A 12,822-nucleotide genomic window follows, 5' to 3' on the forward strand; every position below is an offset into this window, starting at 1 on the left:
TAATTAATTACTTAATTAATATATGATTTTTTGGATCACTACAACTAACACTAGAATAGTTGTTGTCAGCCCTTATGCTAGTGGTTTTGATTTCCCTCTTTGTGTGTCTTTCCTTTTTCCTATAAGAGCCCCACAATGACAATGAATTGATTATATCTATCATTATCATTAACCTCATTGTCACGAGTCAAATCCTTCACACCTTATGAAAGTTGTGTTAGCGCCAGCTATAATACAAACTTACCTAATCAATTGAAAGTAAATCTTGGTTTCACTAGATAAATAAGTTCACAATCATTGAATACAAAGTAAACAAAAATAGTAAACAATCATGAAAATAAACAAGAGTCATAAGTAAATCATTACGCAATACATTCAATTCATGATTCACACTTCCGTAGACAACATGTGTTCAACGAGAGAGGTAAGTAGGCTAAATACGTTTATTAGTAGTTAGTGAGTTTTACAGTGATAAATGGACATTCTAACTCTAGTAAAGACCTTTTATTCCATTCTTACTTTTTTACTAAGAAATATTGAGAAGTGATATTCATTATTTACTAGAACATTATCTTACTTAAAGAACAAAACTTACCATAATATTTACATGATGGTTACCCATCCCATGTGCGCCAAACAAATGGCTATATGCATGCATAATGCTCTCTCTCTCTCTCTCTCTCTCTAACTTCCATCATTACTTGTTTTTTACTGTTAATTATGTTTATTAAAAATGAATAGTAATAGTTTTTATTTCTATTATGCTTTGGGTTTTCTACTTTGAAAAACGTTTTTTCAAAGTAAAAAATTAAGGAGAAAATCTAATATAATAATATTTTTTCTTATGATATTTTACCATAAAATCAAAAATAAAAATAAGAAGCGACAATCAATGTTGCTAGTATTGTTGCTGTTATTGATTTTTTTTTTTGTTAAAAACTAAGAAAATATGTAATATTATTACAAGAAAATAAAAAACAAGGAACAATTTGTATTTTTTATTGTATCATTATTACTGCTTGTTTCAATGAATACTTGTTGACATGAATGACAACTCAAGCGAGGGGATGAATTGAGTTTAATGAAAATTAAGTGCTTGACTCTTGAATTTAAAATAAATTAAAGCAATTAAAAAAAAATACACTAATAAAACAATTTAAATCAAGGAGAGTAGAGAAAAGGAATTCAAATGTGTTTATATAGTTCAATAATCTAGCTTACGTCCACTCTTAAGATCAACCACCTAAAGGTTTTACTATATCTCTTACTTTGACGACGCTAAGGACACAATTTTACTATATCCCTTGCTTTGATGGAGGCAAGGTCACCGACTTATAACGAGATTTTGAATGTAACAAAAAATTCTTCATACAGGAAAAACAAAATTATAATTTGAAGTTGAAAAGAGAACTCTTAAAGAATAATCAAAGTGATGACACTAGAATTCTTGAAACTTCTATGAAAAATAAGTTTAAAGCATAAAAGTGATTTTGAGAGATTAGAAAGTATAAACATAAGATATGACAATATCGAAATGTTCATAAATGTTTTTAAGCTTAATATGTCATATTTATAGAGTTTGGGGTAAGCTTAGTCATTTTTTATTTATTTAGCCATTGGACTTAATTTATCACTCAAAAAATAGGAAAAAAAAAAAGAAAAAGGGGGGGGGGGGGGGGGGTGGCGTGGGGAAGGGTTCTTTCAATTCACTTGTTTCAGAGCTTTTGGTTTTATTTTTTTTGCTCTTCCCTATTTCGACTCCACTGAGATCTGTCTTCTTCTCCCCTTCTCATCCGACTTGAAAGATTTTTAAGGCTTACTATTCTGCACAGTGCATACTACGTTATTCAAGCAAATCCAATTCACCTGTTAAATAAGGTATCTCTGCCTCGCCCTTCTCTTTTCCCCTTTCTCTCTTAATTTTCCTCTGAGAATCGAAGCCTTTTCGGGTTGGTGCCAACCCAGATCATTGTGGGCTGGTTTTGTTGATTCAATCCTTTTGGGTTGATTCGCAGGGTAAATGCGTGAACTTTGTTTTCCCTCAGATTTCGCCCATCATTGTTTCATGATGGAGAGATGTTTTCTAACAAATTTTGCAGTTTGGATTAGGTTTTTCTGATTTCTATCGATTTGGCTGCCATTTAACTGTGAAATTGGAGTTGAAAAGAAAATTTTCTGTGTCACTGAAGCCTTCTTCTCTCACAATCCCGAACCTTGTGATTGCGTGGCGAAAAGCCGTGAGTGCAAGGTAACATGCTCTATTCTCTGATCCCAATCTCCCAAGATCTTCGGCGGACCTTAATTATCTTCTTCAGCTGTTTTTGATGTTTCATATGTCAGTCATCTCAGTGATCCAATTTAGATTATTCTCCAACTTTATTAAAATTTTAATGGTTATCTTATTGGGATTTGCCCTTTAAGCAAAGATAAAGAGTTCTTGTTTGTTCAATTATTTATAATTAAGGTTCCAGGATGAGTTTTGTTGAATATCATGGTTACCCATGGGCCAATTCAGGTCATTTTAGGTACTAGTTGGCATTCTAAACTACTATATTTGATGGCTCCTTTCATGTAGTTGTTGTTTTTGATTCCCCAACTGCAACAAATTGGATTAATTTTGCTACAATTGTGTGTAATAGGTTATTATGGCTTGCAAACTAGGTCAGAGATTTTTCTTTCTCTTGGATGAACAACCTATATAATCTGTTTGCTTGCTCAGAAACTGGAGGAAAAGAGGATAAAACAAATGGCAATGATATTTTTGTTGTCTCAGTTACTGGAAAGCACAGTAATGATTGTAAACCTTATATGCTGCTCGGGCTGGCTGAGTTGAGAATTTTTCTTTGAACATATTTTCATTTCTTTCCTTTCCTTTTCTTCACTGTTAATGAAAATGATATTTTAGGGAACATTCTTTTGAGGGATTGTTTCTTGCGGCACTTATAATCATTTCTCTTTGAGTTACGTGAATTTTTCTTTTGTTTGTGTGCATCGCCCTATTTATATCCAGGTGTTCCACAATTGGCGTAGCCCTGTCCATTTGCTTTCAGTTTTGGTCAGATATTAGTTAAATTATCTGCTATATATGACATCTATTTGTTGTGGATGACATGAAGTCTTTTCCTATTCTGATATTTGAAGCAAAGGCATCAGTCAAGAATCTGTCTGCTTCTAGGAGAAAATGTGGGAAAGGGAAATGGTCAAAAAGTTAAAACTTATTTTTGAGCAATATTGATGGTGCAATTAGTAATGGGAAATTGTATTCATTTTTCTTTTCGATTTTTCCAAATAATTTCAAAAAATATCACCTCATTTTCCAATTTTATAAAAGGTTATGTGGAAAAAAATACGATGTTATTTGGTAATAATTCTAAAAATTGGAAATGGAAAATAAGAACAGTTTTCAACAACTACAACCCATAAGAATTTCCCTCCTTTTTCTGTGTTTCTTTATGGCAGTCAAGTGGAGAAGGAAAGAAATGAAAAACATAAAACTCTAGTGGAGGTAAAAGAAGTCAACTTAAAACCTGCTCTTTGTATAACTTGCACATAAGATAAGAGGCTTAGCTTAACTTTACTGATCCTGATATCATTATCCTTAATTAATGTATTGTACATGTGATCAATTACGTCTGATTTTCCTTGTTGCAGTTGATTTATTTAACTGCAAATGGCTGGTAGAGCTCAAATTCCCACTAACAGCTCAGCACTCATTGCTATGATTGCTGATGAGGTATGGATGATGTGCCCTTGACTCTATTAGCAACCATTGTGCGTGCGTGTGTGTGTGCGTGTGCGCTCATGGATGTGTGCGTGAATGTGTGATATTTGTTATTTACATTGAAAGATAGAGTTGGATAGTTCCATGGGGATAGTATCTTTCAAATTTTTTTGATCTAGATTCATATGTTTGCTTTAAGCTTTTTTGTCAAGGAATTGTGATGTTTTTGATCTAGATTCATATGTTTGCTTTTTTGATATGATAACTCTGATGAACCCCCACAGTGGGGTCATCCACATTCTATTCTTTGGAATGAAAATAATCTAAAGAAAAATAAGAGAAAAAAGATGTATCTTTCATCTTATCGCTTTAATGAGGAAAATACTAAAAATATAAGATTTATTCTCAAAATTAGAGTTAAGGAAGTTAAGTTTGCACTAAAAAAGATGAAAAATGGGAAAGCTATGCGACCGGATAACATCCCTATTGAATTTGGAGATGCGTGGGTGATAACGGAATTATATGGTTAACTAATTTATTTAATACAATTGTAAAAACTAAGAAAATGCTAGATGAATGGAGGAAAAGCACTTTAATATACCTATATACAAAAATAAAGGAGATATTCAAAATTGTAATAACTATCGTGGAATTAAACTTATGAGTCATATGATGAAACTATGGGAAAGAGTAGTTGAACAAAGATTAAGGTTAGAATCGAAGATTTCAGAAAATCAATTTGGTTTTATGCCTGAGAGATCTACCACAGAAGCTATTTATCTTTTAAGAAGATTAATGGAAAAGTTTAGAGAAAAGAAGAGGGACTTGCATATGATATTTATTGACCTTGAGAAAGTATATGATAGGATACCTAGAGAAGTTCTATGGTGGGTTTTAGAAAAACAAAGGTGTATGTTGTAGGTATGCCGATGTCATTAAGGATATGTACGATGGAGTAATAACTAGTGTAAGGACTATAGATAGAGAAACTAGAGAATTTCCAATGACCATAGGTGTACATCAAGGATCTGTTTTGAGTCCTTATCTTTTTGCTTTAGTGATGGACCAATTGATTAAGAGTATTCAAAGGAGGTTCCATGGTGTATGTTGTTTGCAGATGATATTGTATTTATTGACGAAACTAGGGATGGAATAGAGGTTGAGTTAGAATTATGGAGAGAAACTTTGGAATTTAGAGGCTTTAGGATAAGTAGAAATAAAACAGAATATATGAAATGTAATTTTAGTAATGATAGGAGGAATATTGGAGACAAAGTTAAACTTGATGATGAAAAAATAAATAGTACTTGTAGATTCCGATACCTTAGATCTATTATGCAAGCTGAAGGAGAAATTGAAGATGATGTAATGTATAGAGTTAAAGCAGGTTGGGTAAAATGGAAAAGTGCTTCAAGTGTGCTATGTCATCGTAGAATACCCTTAAAATTGAAAGGGATAGGACAGCTATAAGACCAGTTATATTATATGAATCGGAATGTTGGGCGACGAAGAAATATAATATCCAAAAAGTAAAAGATTGTATCTTTCATTTTATCCCTTTAATTAGGGAAAGTCTAAAATATAAGATTTATTTGCAAATTAGAGCTAACGAAGTTAAGTTTGCATAAAAAGATGAAAAATGGGAAAGCTATGCGATCAGATAACATCCCTATTGAAGTTTGGAGATGCTTGGTGATAACGGAATTATATGGTTAACTAATTTATTTAATACAATTGTAAAAACTAAGAAAATACCAGATGAATGGAGGAAAAGCACTTTAATACCTATATACAAAAATAAAGGAGATATTCAAAATTGTAATAACTATCGTGGAATTAAACTTATGAGTCATACGATGAAACTATGAGAAGAGTAGTTGAACAAAGATTAAGGTTAGAAACGAAGATTTCAGAAAATCAATTTGGTTTTATGCCTGGAAGATCTACCAACGAAGCTATTTATCTTTTAAGAAGATTAATGGAAAAGCTTAGGGAAAAAGAAGAGGGACTTGCATATGATATTTATTGACCTTGAGAAAGCATATGATAGGATACCTAAGAAGTTCTATGGTGGGTTTTAGAAAAAAAGGTGTATGTTGTAGGTATACCAATGTCATTAAGGATATGTACGATGGAGTAAATGACTAATGTAAGGACTATAGATGGAGAAATTAGAGAATTTTCAATGACCTTAGGTGTACATCAAGGATCTGTTTTGAGTCCTTATCTTTTGCTTTAGTGATAGACCAATTGACTAAGAGTATTCAAAAGGAGGTTCCGGTATATGTTGTTTGCAGATATGATATTGTATTAATTGACGAAACTAGGGACGGAGTAAGGCTGAGTTAGATATAGAGAGAAGCTTTGGAATCTAGAGACTTTAGGCAAGTAAAGTAAAAACATAATATATGAAATGTAATTTTAGTAATGATAGGAGGAATATTGGAGACAAAGTTAAACTTGATGATGAAGAAATAAATAGCACTTGTAGATTTCGATACTTGGATTCTATATGCAAGCTGAAGGAGAAATTGAAGATGAAAACATAGAGTTAAAGCAGGTTGAGTTGAGTAAAATGGAGAAGTGCTTCAAGTGTGCTATGTGATCGTAGAATACCCTTAAATTGAAAGGGAAGTTTTATAGGACAGCTATAAGACCAGCTATGCTATATGGATTGGAATGTTGGGCGATGAAGAAACATAATATCCAAAAGTAAAAGTTTGCTGAGATGAGAATGCTTAAATGGATGAGTGGTATAACATTGAAAGATAAATTAAGAAATGAACATATTCGTGGTAAGTTAAGTGTAGCTCCTATGGAAGATAAGATAAGGGAAGGACGAATACGACTTAGATGGTATGGACACTTGCAACATAGACCTATAGTGCACTGTGAGGAAGATGCTTAGTTACTATGGGGGGCAGTAGAAGGGGTTGGGGTAGACCCTAAACTAACTTAGGAGGATATAGTGAGTAAGGATTTAATATCCTTGAATCTATCAAAAGAAATGGTCCATAATCGCATAAATTGGCGGAAAAGGATTCATATAGCCGACCCCACTCAGTGGGACTAAGGCTTGGTTTTGTTGTTGTTGTTGTATTTTTCAATTTTTTTTTTTTCATATTTTAAGTTTGAAAAATGTGTTTTTTATTTATTGATTGGTGAGTTTAGGGGATGTATGTGTGTGTGTGCGCGTGTTGGGGGTTGGGGACATTTTGTCAATCTCTGAATCTATGTACATTCTTAAAGCTTTTTTTTTTTTAAATCAATTTTTGAAGTAATCTTTATTGTGACAGTGTAATTTTAGGAATCATATTTCCTTAGTATGGCAGATTGACGACTACCAAGGATTTTGATGATCGAGATTATAGGGATTCTAACCATGGTTGATTTTATTTAAATCTGTGTTTGTGAAAGTGCGTTTGCTACGTGGCTTGATTTACTGTCTTAGAATTCACCTATGAGAGTGGAGTAAATCTTTCTTTGCATTTCTAGCTATATTAATAGTTTGCTCAAGGGGGGTAAATTAGTGGAGTGCACCAATGGCTATATCAATATCCCTGTTAAACGATACGTGTTCAAATTCTATGCCATGTGTCTCAGGTCCAATTCAGTTTTGAGGTTGGATAGTTTCTAGAATGAACTGCAAAACTTTAAGAATGATGTAGGACAGAAAAAGAAATCAGAAGCAGAGAAATAGAGAGAGAATTAAGATAGAAAAATAGGGAGTGAAGAGAGAAGAAGAGGGGAGAAGAAAACAGAAGAAGGGAGAGAAAGGAGAGGCCAATAGGGCAGAACAGAAGGATCAGAAAGAAGAAGAAAGTAAGAAGAAGAAGAAGTAACGAGAACTGGATGAGAGAGAGAGGGAGAGAGGGAAGTCAGTCGAATTGAAATTTAAACAGACATTACAAAGAGACTTTTATACTCCAACTTATGCTAAAACAAATATTGCGACAACCCCAACTAAACATATACACTAACATAACCCAAAGTACTTAAAGTACGAATATACATGAGGAAATGAAATAGCGGAAACATCCAAACTAAAATAAAATATAGTTACATATAAAATGGTGAATGCTAAATGTCTCCGTTGGTGTCTCCATCAAATCTCTTGTTAGAGAAAACTTAACCTCACTTTTGAAATGTGTGGTAGCCTTTAATCCATGAGTGGGAACAAAGTTGAACCATATAGGAAATCAAGAGGTGGTACGAATGCATTGCATCTCAATCAAAATAGAGAGAGCTTAAAGATGTTCTTCAACTGCTAGTAGCATAGAAACAAGTTCTCCAAATGAGAAATAAATTTAGTCATCCAACAACACAACCACCAAAAAAAAAAATTTATTGGTAGCTCAATCAAATCTTCATTTGTCCTACTATAGAATATGGATAATGTTTCACTAGATTTGGTTAAAGAAGGTGTGTAGGGATAAGATGTGAGATGGAAATGCAAATGTCCTAAGTGGGGAGAAAGATCGCAAGGGGATTTTCAAATAGGTCAATGATTAAGCATTTTCACTACTCTAGCGCAAACGCTTGTTCCTCTTCCTGGGGTTAGAAATGGAAAATTAAGGTTGAAGAGTTTAAGGGTCGTTGACAAAACATATCTGTCTAGGGGTTGACGCTCATTTTAAAGGACTCATTGCTAGTCTCAAAAAACCAAGGTTGGTGAGACTTCAAGGTCCATCTCGTGTTCTAGGGTTACACCAGTATGTGGGTCACTAAAGACATGTCTAAGGCCTTATTTTGAGAAGATTCATGACTCATATCCACTGAAGAATAAAAAAAGTTGCAGTAATATGTGCAAATCATTTATATATTCATGATACTCAATTTTGAACACAATTGAATGGGCATTTTTGATATTCACTTTGAGTTTTCTCTTGAACAACTTTGGGTGGGTCCTGGACTAACTAGTGGGCCTTTGAAAAATTGACTTAGGCTGAAGAAGTCTTTAAGAAGAAATGGGTTCTAAGAGTGGCAATTGGGAGAAATTTGAACTTCCAAAAGCCATGTGGTAAAACCTCGAAGAGTGATAGTACACTTTCACATTTGCAAACAATATGCTTTCTTCTTTCATCTCTCAAACCTTTTTGGAACATATCACCACTCTAAGTCCGTCATAAGAGCACCAGATAAACTAGGTCTTTAAATTTAAGGTGTGTTGATACTAGAAAGAAAGCTGTCGAAGACTGCCAGGTTGGTCCACGTAATTGCTTTCTATAAGCATGTTTTGAGTTTCTCTTGACATTATGTCTCAGTTAATTTTAGATGAAGTGGTAAATGGGAACTTCTCCACAATAGTTTTTTGTCCCTTTGAACCTTGCGTAATTATTGCTTTGCAAAATCAAGAAGTTTGATTTAGCTAAGTCAATATTTTGGTGGTCACTCAATCCATTAAAAATTATCTGCTCAGCCAATCTAAGAAAACTAAGGCTGAACAACCATTGAAATCTAAAGGACATTTGTGTTTTACAAATTGTTGAAAATAGTCAACTAGTGGGAATTATCTCTGGGCATTGTTCTCATCATATTTTTTTAAACAAAATAAAAAAATATGGACTGATGCACTGATACAGATTTCAACAAGTACCCATTAGATAACGTACTATTACATCAATTTTAAGGAAGCGAATAAGTGCAAAGTGATGCTATGTTACCCAAAGGTCCTTGTGCTGACTTTGTAGGTTTTAAGGGAGTTCTTCAAATAATTCATCTTAATTTTTTGCAGATGCCTTCAGAAAAACCTTTTATAAGAAACTCAAAAAAATGGTGGTGGCACACTGATTTATCTTCAAGAGTATGTACAAACAATCGAAGATTGGATTTCTGAGGACTAAAGCCTAGATCTATGAAGGAAAACAAATTTGTTGCAGTAGATCTCAAAACATCTGGTGGCCTCATTGGAATGCTGGCTAACTTCCAAATACTGAAATTGCACTAACATCCAAGATCTTGTTGTGCAGAACAAAATATCTCAAAAACCGTCAAAATATCTCCAAAAAAAAAAAATAAAAAAAAATCCATCATATCAGGCTAAACTCACTTTTGGGAGTCGGAAAATGTGAGAAGAGTCTGGCATTTCTCCCATAGCATTGCTGGTTGTCCACGGTCCGCTATTTCACACCCTTGTGAAGGCTGAGGCGATAGCTAAAGAACTATTGTTTTAACTAGCCAGCCCTTGTTTACCAACATTATCCACGACGCACTTCATTAAACATTCATTCAGATAGAAGCGGAAACAGTAATTAATCATGAAAGTCGTGGCAAGAAGCAGTAACATTGAATCAAACGTAATTCATAAAAAATCTCCAATGACAAGGTTACGTTAGGAGGGAGGCAAAGTAGCTAAGAATGTTGACAAGTGCTAGTGAGTTTTACAATGACTGATGACACAACTCCCCACCCTAAAGAGGTTTTTTATGTAATTATCATCCTGGCAATAGGAAAAATCAAAGTGACCGAGGAGTCAATGCTTATTTGGCTTACAAAGACTCTACTATTAGAAAAATAACCATACATAGTATTTACATGATGGAAACCATCCTAAGCACACGAGATAAGCGGTTAAGGCAAGCATAATGCCGAACAGCTTAGTCGTGACATTCTCCCCCACTGTATGCGGTCGACGTCCTCGTAGACTTTTGTGGTAGTACACTCAAATTTGTCACCGAGCGGGTGAATATCTTCGCAGAAATCCAGCCTGATTCTTTGTCATCAGGCATTCCACTTCACTAGGAACTTCTGCCCTTCTTCCTTGAGGATATGAAACTTTCTGTCTGCAATGATCTCATTCAACATCATGTTGTCAGGTTGCACTTATCTTCAACTCTGCTTGTGAAACTGACTTCTGCTCAGGTAATTGGTGTGGTGTTGAACGGTTTGAGGCAGTTGACATGACCTTTTTTCCTCCTCCTTTCTTTTTTTTTGAACTGCGGTATTCTCTCATGATTGGACCACTGCTTATTTGCTTAGAAAAGGCTTTCTCCAGATAGGCTTGGGCAACTAATGCATTCAGTCGCCCTTTCTCTGGTGAAGATGCACACCTGGGACTCTTCGGCTGTACCGGCTCGCCATTTGTGAGGTAACAGCGGCAGATGGCCTGTAAAAAGCTCAAAGCGGATTTTGTTGGTTGTTGAGCGCTTGGGCGTTGCCATAGAACCGGAGCCAATCAAGTAGTTGCATGCCATCTGAGGGGTTCATTGAAAAAATGGACCAAAGTACTCATCTAGTAGCTCTCTGAATCTCTTCATTTGTCCGTCTTTATCCTATTTGTGGAACTCGACGAGATGTCAAGATGTGACTTGAATATCTGAAAACTCTGTCAAGAAGGTGTCGTGAACATTAAATCTTGGGTCACAAATAATAACTTGGGGAAACACCCCAATTTTGCACAAAGGCAAAGGAAACAAGTGTGTCGTCTCTTTGCCACACAGACTTTGTGCGGACATGAAAGTACCATTTTACTTCTTCCGTTCCCTGTTATTGTTGGCAAGTGAGACAAGTTACAAATTATCAACCACATCATCCCGAGTGGGCGGCCAATAATACCTCCCCAGTAGCCTGCATTGAAGTCCATTCTCCGCGAATACCTCTCAATGAAAGGACAGGGTGACCGGGGGGGGGGGGGGTGTGGGTTGGGTTGTTGTTTGGGGTGTTGGTGTGGTTGGGTGGGGGGTGGGGGGGGGGGGGGTGTGTGTTGGGGGTGGGGGGTGTTTGTGGTTTTTGCTTTGGGTGAGGGGCACTGTGGGGGGGTGGGGGGGGGTGGGGGGTGGGGGGGGGGGGGTGGTGGTGTTTTTTGTTGCATTTTTTTTGTTGTTTCTTTTTTTTTGTTTGTGCTTCTTTTTTTTTTTTTTTTCTTTTTTTTTTTTTTTTTTTTTTTTGTGGGTTTTTTTTTTTTTTTTTTTTTACCTCCCCCATGCAGGATTTAGTAAGGCCAAGAAAGGAACGTAATCCTTCACGCGTGGATCTTAGTTCTTACCATCCTAAATGTTTTCTAGATCTCTTACTGGACGCGCAGGACACATTTTACTATATCCCTTGCTTTGATGGAGGCAAGGTCACCGACTTATAACGAGATTTTGAATGTAACAAAAATTCTTCATACAGGAAAAACAAAATTATAATTTGAAGTTGAAAAGAGAACTCTTAAAGAATAATCAAAGTGATGACACTAGAATTCTTGAAACTTCTATGAAAATAAGTTTAAAGCATAAAAGTGATTTTGAGAGATTAGAAAGTATAAACATAAGATATGACAATATCGAAATGTTCATAAATGTTTTAAGCTTAATATGTCATATTTATAGAGTTTGGGGTAAGCTTAGTCATTTTTATTTATTTAGCCATTGGACTTAATTTATCACTCAAAAATAGGAAAAAAAAAAGAAAAAGGGGGGGGGGGGGGGGGTGGCGTGGGGAAGGGTTCTTTCAATTCACTTGTTTCAGAGCTTTTGGTTTTATTTTTTTTGCTCTTCCCTATTTCGACTCCACTGAGATCTGTCTTCTTCTCCCCTTCTCATCCGACTTGAAAGATTTTTAAGGCTTACTATTCTGCACAGTGCATACTACGTTATTCAAGCAAATCCAATTCACCTGTTAAATAAGGTATCTCTGCCTCGCCCTTCTCTTTTCCCCTTTCTCTCTTATTTTCCTCTGAGAATCGAAGCCTTTTCGGGTTGGTGCCAACCCAGATCATTGTGGGCTGGTTTTGTTGATTCAATCCTTTTGGGTTGATTCGCAGGGTAAATGCGTGAACTTTGTTTTCCCTCAGATTTCGCCCATCATTGTTTCATGATGGAGAGATGTTTTCTAACAAATTTTGCAGTTTGGATTAGGTTTTTCTGATTTCTATCGATTTGGCTGCCATTTAACTGTGAAATTGGAGTTGAAAAGAAAATTTTCTGTGTCACTGAAGCCTTCTTCTCTCACAATCCCGAACCTTGTGATTGCGTGGCGAAAAGCCGTGAGTGCAAGGTAACATGCTCTATTCTCTGATCCCAATCTCCCCAAGATCTTCGGCGGACCTTAATTATCTTCTTCAGCTGTTTTTGATGTTTCATATGTCAGTCATCTCAGTGATCCAATTTAGATTATTC

At 35.3% G+C, this 12,822-nt stretch overlaps 1 protein-coding gene across 10 annotated transcripts in view; it reads left to right on the forward strand.

Moving 5' to 3' along the window:
- The first annotated feature begins 1,682 nt into the window (after nucleotides 1-1,682).
- LOC131152646 (V-type proton ATPase subunit F) overlaps nucleotides 1,683-12,822 on the forward strand; it is a 33,644-nt gene continuing 22,504 nt past the window's right edge. The window contains exons 1-3 of one of the 10 annotated variants that reach the window (XM_058104429.1): nucleotides 1,694-2,016; nucleotides 2,100-2,248; nucleotides 3,652-3,733. In XM_058104429.1, coding sequence (XP_057960412.1) covers nucleotides 3,671-3,733 — 63 coding nt within the window. In that variant the 5' untranslated portion in view covers nucleotides 1,694-2,016; nucleotides 2,100-2,248; nucleotides 3,652-3,670. Of the gene's footprint in view, nucleotides 2,017-2,099; nucleotides 2,249-3,651; nucleotides 3,734-12,129; nucleotides 12,701-12,822 lie in introns of those variants that run through there. The other 9 variants (XM_058104430.1, XM_058104432.1, XM_058104424.1 and 6 more) reach the window with 9 other exon arrangements.

This window comes from Malania oleifera, chromosome 4, assembly GCF_029873635.1.
Source record: "Malania oleifera isolate guangnan ecotype guangnan chromosome 4, ASM2987363v1, whole genome shotgun sequence".
NCBI classification, from domain to species: Eukaryota; Viridiplantae; Streptophyta; class Magnoliopsida; order Santalales; family Ximeniaceae; genus Malania; species Malania oleifera.